Consider the following 9,777-nt stretch of genomic DNA (forward strand, 5'->3'; position numbering starts at 1 on the left):
TAAGTATCACATACAAGCAAATAAGAAAACAGCCCAATTGGGGGATGGTAGTGTCCTCTCGGCCAATGAGAGGGAGCTGAAAGATTGGGAATGAGCCAATCAGACCATGAGCAAGACACAAATCGCAGAGCAGAGGTTTTCTTGGCAGATTATCTGCAAAGGGAGGCGGAGGTTAACTTGCGTGTATCCCCCCCCAATTTTCATTCTTCTTGCCTTTGAGGTCAGAAACCGCGTTCGCCAGCTCAAAATCCTCTCCTCTTCCAGGCTCTGTCAATCCTGCCCGTGGCCTCTTCTTTGCATCCGTATCCCCGCCCCAGTCTGCTCCTACCCAATCCGGAGTCGGACTCCTGACCAAATCCGTTTCTCTGCTCGGCGGAGCATCCTCTGCACCGCCCCTTCCCACTTCCTCCGCCAATCACTCGCTTTGGTCCCGCCCCTCTCGGCTCGTCCCCTCTCACACCGCCAATCCGCGCCTTTCGTCCCGCCCCCCGGACGCCGAGTCCCCCAATCCCTGCCCTGGAGGAGCGTGGCCCGGTATCCCGCAACCCTAGCGGGTCGCGCCGGAGGGGGGTGGAGGCGGAAGTGGCGGCGCCGGGCCCCGGGAGTAGGAAGGAGCCCGGGCTGCAGCCGGAGTGGAGCGGCTGCCAGCCGAGGAGCAGGCGCGGCCGCGGCGCCATATTGTGGCCCCCAGCGGCCGCGACCGAGTCATGGCCGAGACCTACGGTGAGGGTGATGGACCGAAGCTGGGGTCTGGGGTCCGAGCTGGGGGAGGATGCGGCCTGTGGGCAGTGGGGCGGGGCTTTACATATCCGGGGGCGGGGTCTGGTATTGTGGGGCAGGGCCTAGTGGATGCTGGGAGGGGTTTAGTGGGTCTAAGGCTGAGTTTCATCGATTTGGGCGGAGCCTGAGGGTCTGGTGTGTGGTTTAAATAGATCTGGGGCGGGATTTGTGGGAGCCAGTCACGATGGATCAGAGATAGACCTTGAGGGAAAGGGTGGGCCTTAGTGTGTCGGGCGGAGCCTGAGAGGATGGGGCGGGGCTGACTGTGTGAATGGCAGGGGTCGAGCTTGATGGTTTAGGGGGAAGCGTGAAGGGATGCTCTGGACCCTGGACTGCTCTGGTTTGAGAGGTCTGCAGTGGGGTTGGGGATAAGTTGGCCTTGAAGTAGGGGCTGGGACTAGTGGCAAGGGGTGGGGCTTAAGCTTGAGAATATGGTCAGGGCCTTGGGCAGAGGGAGGGGGGAGGGACTGAGAATTGGGAAATCAGGATGGATGGATACGAGGTGCGACGACAGGGTGCAGTGGAAAGAGCACTGGTTCAGGAGTCAGAGAGTCCTATTAGGACTGGTTTAGGAGTCTCTATTCATTCAACAAATAGAGAAAAGCAGAGGGAGCAAATGGGAACCAGCTTGTCATTTTCAGGGAATCAACTGAAGGACAGAGGCTGGAGTGGAGTGACTGAGGCAGAGAGTAATAGGAGGTGAAGTCGTGAGGGGCAAGGACAAGATTGTAGACCTTGATAAAATGGCTTTCAAGAGACGATTGCCAAATAATTAGCTAAGGTTTTGGACTCTGGAGCCATTTGACCTGGGTTCCAATCCCAGCTCTGCCTAGTTGGGGGACCTTGGGCAAGTCAGTTAACCTTTCTGGCCTCAGTTTCCTCATCTGGAAAATGGGGATAATTATTAGTATACCCCGCTCATAGAGTTTTCCTGAGGATTAAGTGAGCTGTTGGTGTAAGTAAAGCACTTTATAACTGTGCCTGGTACATGGTAAGCACTATATAAGAACGATCTGTTACTGTTGTTTATCCATTGCTCGGTTTCTGCCTGTGTCTATTTCTCTCCCTGTAACTGTGATGGTCTCTTGGTTTCTGTCTTTTCCCCTGTCTCTCTCTCTCCCCGAATGGGTTTCCCTGATTTTGGCTCCATCTGCCCAGACTTCCTCTTCAAATTCCTGGTGATTGGCAGTGCAGGAACTGGCAAATCATGTCTCCTTCATCAGTTCATTGAGAATAAGTGTGAGTTTCTGGGGGTGGTCCTGGGAGCATTGAACCGTGGGCATGGGCATGGCGTGGGCACTATGGGGTGGACAGGGGCAGGGCTGGCCATAGGTCCAACTCCAGTGCTGGCTGCCTGCTTCTTGCCTTGGTGTATGCCCTTTGCTAGGTCCTCCTTGAGCCTCAGTAACCCCAGCAATGAGAATGGGTTTGTACAGGCTGAGGCGGCCTTGGAGGACAGGGAATCCTCGGAGCTCCTGCATTGCCTCTTCTCTCCCTCCCACTCCCAGTCAAACAGGACTCCAACCACACGATCGGCGTGGAGTTTGGATCCCGGGTGGTCAACGTGGGTGGGAAGACTGTGAAGCTGCAGATTTGGGACACAGCTGGCCAGGAGCGATTTCGGTAGGTGGGCTGGGCTCCCAAGGACAGAAAGAGGGAGAGGAAGGGGGAGGAGAGAGGAGAGAAAATGAGAGAGAGAGAGGTGTGCAGAGTCACTTGGAGACGATAGGAGCAGGGAGACACAGAGAGGGCAGGCAAGGCAGAGGGAGAGAGACTCTGATTAGCAGGTACATAGAGCCAGAGAGAGACGGATTCCTGGAGAGAGGACGACAGAGACAGTGAGAGGAAAAGAGATTGAGAAAGAAATGAAGAGAGAGGCAGGGAGGGACCGACAGGCCCTGGAGAGACTATGATAGATAGACCCATGTGGCTGGAGGGATGGAGACTTGTGCCCAGGGAGAGATGGGGCCTGCCTGGAGAGAAAGAGATGTTTAGGGGTGGGTGCGAGGGGTCGAAGTTGAGAGAGAATGACTAAAACAGAAAGGGAAGCTTGCAAGAGAGATACACACACTCAGAGAGGGAGAGAGAAAGAGAGACAGAGACTGAGAAGAAGAGAAAGATAAGGGAGATTAGGAGACAGAAGAGAACCAGAGGCAGAGACAGAGAGAGATGGAGAAGGGGGACAGGTGGAACCAGAGAGATGGAGAAATGGATGTGTTCTGGGGAAAAACAGAGAAATACATAGGGCTTAGCACAGTATGTCTTCAGGACATGTCTGCAGAAAAATAAGACACATAGAAACAGAGACTGAGAAGGAGAGAAAAACAGGGAATCCAGTCCACAGAGAAGTGTGCTCCCTGGGCAGCCCTTAGTAGCTGCTAAGTTAATACTCATGTGTGAATTCCCTGGATGAGGTGCATGGAGCCCAGAGACAGACAGAGACAGGTGTGTGGCATGGGCTGGGTTTACAGGAAGTGCTCATTACATGCTTGTGGAATGATTGCACGAGTTCCAGAGGGACCCAGACGGTGATACAGGGAGATACAGACAGTCGGCCACACTGGGAAAGGGGCCTCCCTGAGACACAGCCGGAAAGGGACAAGTGAATGTTGTTGCATAGCACTTGGCCAGGACTGGGCAAAGGGGAGATGACAGAAAATGATGAATGAATGAATGAATGAAAGCAAGGGTGAGGATGAGAGAGCCAGAATCAGAGAGAGGCAGAGCCAGAGAAATAGAGAATTAAAGACATACACACATAAGAGAGACAGACAGAAAGACAGAGACCAATGAAGAGCCACAGAAAGATGGGGACACAGAGAGAGTCAAAGATGGGGGAGACTCAGACAGGCAGCTAGAGAGAGAGACATTGAGGGACTGCCTCAGAGACAGAGAAACTGTAGTGAGACCAGACCATGGCCAGGTTTTGGGGGATGGGCCAGCAGTGAAGGGGGGCCTCCGAACCACCAGTCTCTCTCCGCAGAGGGGGGCAGTCTCGGGGCAGACCCCAGCCTCAGGGGTGACTGGGTCCCCCTGGCCCCACAGGTCGGTGACGCGGAGTTACTACCGAGGGGCGGCTGGAGCCCTGCTGGTGTACGACATCACCAGGTGGGTGCTCGGAGCGGGCCGGGCGGGGCCGGGGCTGCCCCTCTCCTGCCCGGCCTCCCTCCTCTCTCCTTCCTCCACAGCCGGGAGACTTACAACTCGCTGGCTGCCTGGCTGACGGACGCCCGCACGCTGGCCAGCCCCAACATCGTGGTCATCCTCTGTGGCAACAAGAAGGACCTGGACCCGGAGCGTGAGGTCACCTTCCTGGAGGCCTCCCGCTTTGCCCAGGAGAACGGTGAGGGCCGAGCCATGGGCCGGCAGGGGCAGGGGGCTCATTGGAGGAGGGGACAGTTCTCTGGGCCTCCTGTGTCTCTGGCTGTGCCCAGCAGGGGAATGTGGAGATTTAGAGGTCTGGGTTCAAATTTGAGTGCTGCCACATGCGAGCTGTGTGACCACTGTGATCGTCAGTTTCCTCATTTGGAAAGTGGGTATCACAGTGTTTCCGCCTCCCATTATCCATGATGGTTAAAGGGAGATGGTACATGGAAAGCCCTCAGCACCTCCTGCGCTGGGTGGGTGCTTGATTAACATTGGCTGCTAAGGAGGTTTCCACCAGGATGGGGAGGCAGTGAGGGGGCTACTGGTATAAGGTGGAGACCGCAAACTCCCATGGCCCTAGGGGATATCTCATTCGAAAATATCACATTGGCCAAGCAGCTGCTGGCTTTAGCATCTGCCCATGTTCCTCCAGTTTGTAATCTCCAAACTGGAGAGGAGGTTTTGCCGTTAGAGAGATGTGGGTTTGAATCCTGGCTCTTAACTTACTGTGTGGCCCTGTCACAGGGCGCCTAGGCCTGTTCTAGATGGTGCTGGGGACACAGTGACAAGGACAGTCTGGGCCCAGCTCTCATAGGCTCACAGTCTAGTGGGTGGGGGAGGGGGCCAGGCCCATTTGCAGATAGTGACTGCCCAGAGGGGTCAGAGCTGGGATGGGGGAGGCACAGGGGCTGTGGGAGCCCAAAGGAGGCACCTGACCCATCCTGGGAGGTCAAGGAGAACTTTCTGGAGGAGGAGATGTGTGGCTGAGCTCTGAGCTGGGTGGGTACCTGGGGAGGGCAGCATTCATGGCAGGGTAACAGCACAGACAAGGAGTGAGGGCAAAGGAGGAGCGTTTGAGGAACAGACTGAGGGGCAGCAGGTCAGAGTGGGATTGGGGGATGGGGATGCCCGAGGCCCTGACCTTCCGGAGCGTCTGCCCCCAGAGCTGATGTTCCTGGAAACCAGCGCTCTCACCGGTGAGAACGTGGAGGAGGCTTTCCTGAAGTGTGCTCGCACCATCCTGAACAAGATCGACTCAGGTGAGGCCCCCGACTGACTGACCAGCAAGAGTCGGAGAGGAAGGTGGGGCGCCGAGGTCTCCTCCGAGGGACCAGTCCTGACCTCTGCCCTCTTCCCTAGGCGAGCTCGACCCCGAGAGGATGGGCTCAGGCATTCAGTACGGGGACGCCTCCCTTCGCCAGCTGCGGCAGCCTCGGAGCGCCCAGGCCGTGGCCCCTCAGCCCTGTGGCTGCTGAGACCTGCGGAGCCAGGTGGGATACTGGGGACTCAGGGACCGCAGGGGTGGTCTCCTGGCAAGGGGGTGTATGCGGCAGAGACAGAGACACGGGACAGGAGAGATGACGAGAAACAATGAGAGAAAGACGCAAGACCACTTGAGTTAAAGGAGCTATCTTCCTGGCCACAGGGAACTCACCGGTCCTTCTCATCCCACTGCCGGCTCTCTGCCCTGGATCTCTGACCCTCCCATGCATAATTCACCAGATGTTTATTGAGTGCCCACTGAGGGCCAGGTCCTGTTCATGCACTGGGAACACAGACAAAAATCCCTGCCCGGGTGGAGCCCACATGTTCTTGGGAGGAGACAAACAGTAAACAAGATACATGAGTAAATGGCATAGTAGTTAGAAAGATAAGAATATAGAGAAAAATAAAGCCAGGCAAAGAGAGGAGAGGGGGCGGAGTGGAATGTTAGACATGATGATGAGGAAAGGACTCACAGGGAAGGTGACATTTGAGCAAAGACCTGAAGGAGGTGAGGGAGGGGGTCATGTGGGTCCCTAGGGGAAGGTGCTCTAGGCAGAGAGAACAGCTGGTGCAAAGGCCCTGAGGTAGGGTTGTGCCTGGCCTGGGTGAGGAAGTCCAGGGAGGCCAGCATGGCTGGAGTGCAGTGTGTGTGGTGTGTATGTATTGAGGGGGGAGTTGAGCAGGAGATGAGGCCTTGGGTTGGGGGAAGCAGATCAGTTAGGGCCTTGTGGACCATGCGGAGGCCTCTGGCTTATACCCTGGGTGGGACGGGAGCCACAGGAGCGCTCTAAGCAGAGGAGGGACAGGATCTGACTCAGGGTCCCTCTGACTGCATATAGAGGAGAGACTGTGGGGGGCAGGAGACCAGCGAAGAGGCTACTGCAAAGTCAAGATGAGAGACGATGGTGGACAGGACCAGGCCGGGGGCAGAGGAGGGACTGAGAAGTGGATAGGTTTGTATCCTTCTGGCCTCTGTCTCCAGTCCTGTCCCCTCTTGATGTAGCCACCAGGTCTTCCTAAAGCACAGATCTCATCCTGTCCTCCCCGTTTGGACCATCCATGGTTCCCGGGGCCCAGGGGACACAGCTAAGGCTCCTGAGCCTGGTGTTTGACCCCCTGCAGGGACTGGCCACTGCCGAACTCCCCTGCCCCAACTCCCACCTCTCCCCACCTCTCCGGGGGTGTGTATATCTTCCCAATTCTCCCCTCTGTGCTTCCTGCCCACCCTCCTCCCAGCCATCGGCTGCTCCAGGGTGGCGGTGGGGAAAGTGGTTAGCCTTTGGACATACTCCGAAGGCAGAGCCACCGTGGTTTCCTGATGGAATGGATCTGGAATTTGAGAGAGAGGAGTCAAGGGTGAGTGCTTCAGCAGCGCTCTCTCTTCCCTCCAGGCCTTTGTGTCCGCTGGGCCTCGGCCTGGCGCACCCCTCCGCCTGCCTCCTTTCTCCCGCCAACTGCCACTCATCATCTGCTCTCTGCTCAAATGACTCTTCCTGCAGCAGGAAACCTTTAAGGGCTTCCCAGCTGGGGTTACTCCCTCTTGCTGGGTGGTCCCCCAAGTGCCCTTTCCTTTTTGAAAGCATCCAGCTCTGTACACTTGATCATTGTTATCTGTATGGCGTTTGTCTTCCCCATCTGAGAAGGGAAGGGGGTGCTAGACCAGGCTCCAGAGCCAGGCCGCCTGCGTTACACTCCGGCTCTCTCACCTGGTGCCAGAGTGACTCTGGGCAAATTACTTAACCTCTCTGGGCCTTGGTTTCCTCATCTGTCAAATGGGGCTAATAATAGTTCGTCCCTCAGGTGGGTGTTCAGAAGATTAAGTTAGTTCACATAAAGTGCTTAGAACAGAGCCAGACACTTAGTAAAGACTTGGTAGATGGAGGGCTACTTGTTATTTTTCTTCTCACTCCCCATTGGAAAGCCTCTGGGCTGTGCAGAAGTGGGTGGGTGTGTACTGTTCACGTCAGGGCTTAGTATATCTGTTTCAGAATTGGCCTCAGTGAATCCAATGTCCTAAGACAGTGCTCTTTCAAACTTTGTTGACTGCGATCTGCAGGAGGAAATATATTTTCTCTGTTGACCTAACATAGTTACACACAAATAGAAAACTGAAACACATGTTTCCTAGCACCAATCTGTTTTTTTAAAAAAATGGATGTGTAATTCACATAACATAAATTTAGGCCTTTTAAAGCGTGCCGTTCACTTGTGCAACAACTTGTGCAACCACTGCCTCTGTCTAGTTCCACAACATTTTCATCACCCTGAAAGGAAACCCCTCACCCACTCAGCAGTCTCTCCCCATCCCACCCAGGCTCTGGGCACCCACCAATTTGCTTTCTGTCTCTATGGACCAGTATATTCTTATTACATATGATGCGCTCTGATATTTTCTATTCTATTTTATTCCATTTCAATAAAAAAATCGGTCCAGGCCCACCAAACTGATTTCCCAGCCCATTCATGTGCTGCACATTGGAATCACCCGGAGAGCCTTAATGGCTGCTGTAGCCCGGGCCTCACCCCAGAGATTCTGAAGTGGTTTCGGGATTTCTAGAAGCTCGCAGGTAACGCTATCTGCAGCCAAATCAAGAACCGCTAACTAAATGAGTCTCCGCATTTTGGAAAACACTGGAACGGGATGTAGAGCCAGGGTGGTCCTGGAACATAGAAGGACGTAGAGATAGAAAATGTAGACATTGAGATGCCCTTCTACAGACTCAAGGAGACAGCTCTCTGAGGCAGAGAAACAGGGAGATGCAAGAACCCTCAGAGTTGTTAGTGCCCTGGAGTTGATTCCGACTCCTGGCGAGCCTGTGTCCAGCAGAGTGGAACCCTGCCTGGTCTTTTTGCGCCATCCTCTCACCTTCTGGTGCTCTATCAGACAATGCTCCGCTGCTGTTCGTAGGGTTTTCATGGCCAGTTTTTCCAGAGGGTGGCCATGTCCTTTTTCCTAGTCTGTCTTAGTCTGGAAGATCCGCTGAAACCTCTCCACCATAGGGGACCCTGCTGGTATTGGAAATACTGGTGACATGCATCCCAGCAGCTTGCAGCTGCCACAGTGTAACAACCTGACAGACTGGGGAACCTGGGTGACCTGGGCCGCAGCAGCAGTGAAAACACTCAATCTTAACCAGGGCTGGCACACTCCGAGAGAGAGCCCGAATTACCTGCAGACGAGAAACAAAGTCAGACAGACAGACCATGTAGAAACTTTGGGAGAAAGAGATAGGTATGGACAGACAGACACAGATAGGAGGGCAGGAAGATACCCAGAAACGAGACAGAGACACCAGCTGGACAGAGCCAGGATCCCTCAAGTTCACCACACACTTTTCTTTCAGCTCACCTGTTCTCCAGGACCAGCCCTGCCCTTCCGGCTGGGGCCCAGTCCCAGGCCCCAGGAGGCCAAGCCCCTCACCTGTCCTGGCCCCGGAGAAGCTGCCCCGCCACCTGTCCCCCTTCCCTGGCCTGGTGGGGCCTGGCTGAGGGGCAAGACTGAGCCACGGGGGAAGGGGGAATCCGTACCTGCTGCTGCTTCATCTGTCTTGGCTAACCCCTGTTCCCCCTGAAACCCCAGCCATACTCGAAGAGTTCCCAAAGCCTGAGACCAGGGCCATTTGGCCCCAGCTCCCTGCCTGGTCCTGCCATTGCGAGTACGTGTTATTTATTACCTGGAGGCCTGTCCCGTCCCCACCCCGCCCCCATAAAGCATTGTTTACACCTGTGTCTTGGCCTCCATCATTTTGGGGTGGTGGGGAGGGAGGAGAGACAGAAGAGGTCCCTGATGGAAGACTCATGTGTCAGGGTGTTTGGGGTCCATGTTTTTGGGTTGGTAGTAGTGTGGGGGTACACCATGACTCCATGACTCAGGTGTCTGTTGTGGAGGGAATCGGCACTGTGTGCACATTTTGTGGCAATGCATGCTGGAGGCCCACATATGTAACACTGATGTCCTTATGTTTGTGATGTGTGTGAAGAGATCTGTAGGAATGTGCTGCTTGTGTGTGTGACATTGTTGCTTGTGACTACTCTGTGTCCTTGGTGATTGTATCCTCGAGGCTGGTGGTGTTGGGACCCCAAGGCCAGGAAATGAGAATTCTGGCCTGTTAGTGAGCTGCGGCTGGTGCCTGGTGGGCGACACCCACGCACGGCACATTCCTGAAAATTCCTGAAAGTCTGAGGCGGTGTCAGACAATTGCGTACGTGACTGTGAAACGTATGCCCCTGAGGTCTGCATGCGTTTTGGTGTGAATTTGGCTCCTTTGATATACTTGTGTGAACCCTGTGTCTGCCCGAGAGCGCTACGTGGGGCTTTATGCAACCCTGACTCAGGTGCATAGTCGAGACTGGTGTGTTACCACC

At 55.0% G+C, this 9,777-nt stretch overlaps 1 protein-coding gene across 8 annotated transcripts; it reads left to right on the top strand.

The window, feature by feature from the left end:
* The first annotated feature begins 91 nt into the window (after nucleotides 1-91).
* RAB4B (RAB4B, member RAS oncogene family) lies at nucleotides 92-9,139 on the top strand. 8 transcript variants are annotated; one of them, XR_011522297.1, is made up of 9 exons: nucleotides 527-723; nucleotides 1,939-2,019; nucleotides 2,289-2,403; nucleotides 3,826-3,888; nucleotides 3,969-4,123; nucleotides 5,091-5,186; nucleotides 5,287-5,417; nucleotides 6,252-6,365; nucleotides 8,757-9,139. XR_011522297.1 is itself a non-coding variant. In XM_070557838.1 (8 exons), exons 1-7 carry the CDS (start codon nucleotides 708-710, stop codon nucleotides 5,400-5,402), a joined length of 642 nt encoding a protein of 213 aa, XP_070413939.1. In that variant the 5' UTR covers nucleotides 491-707; the 3' UTR covers nucleotides 5,403-5,417; nucleotides 8,757-9,139. The 8 variants fall into 8 exon arrangements, 4 of the variants coding, with proteins under 4 accessions (XP_070413937.1, XP_070413939.1, XP_070413940.1 ...); XR_011522296.1 differs by lacking the exon at nucleotides 527-723 and adding an exon at nucleotides 1,029-1,129; XR_011522295.1 differs by lacking the exon at nucleotides 1,939-2,019 and having other exon boundaries at nucleotides 92-723; nucleotides 3,764-3,888.
* Nucleotides 9,140-9,777: the final 638 nt, after the last annotated feature.

This window comes from Equus przewalskii, chromosome 9 (assembly GCF_037783145.1).
Source record: "Equus przewalskii isolate Varuska chromosome 9, EquPr2, whole genome shotgun sequence".
Classification (NCBI taxonomy): Eukaryota; Metazoa; Chordata; class Mammalia; order Perissodactyla; family Equidae; genus Equus; species Equus przewalskii.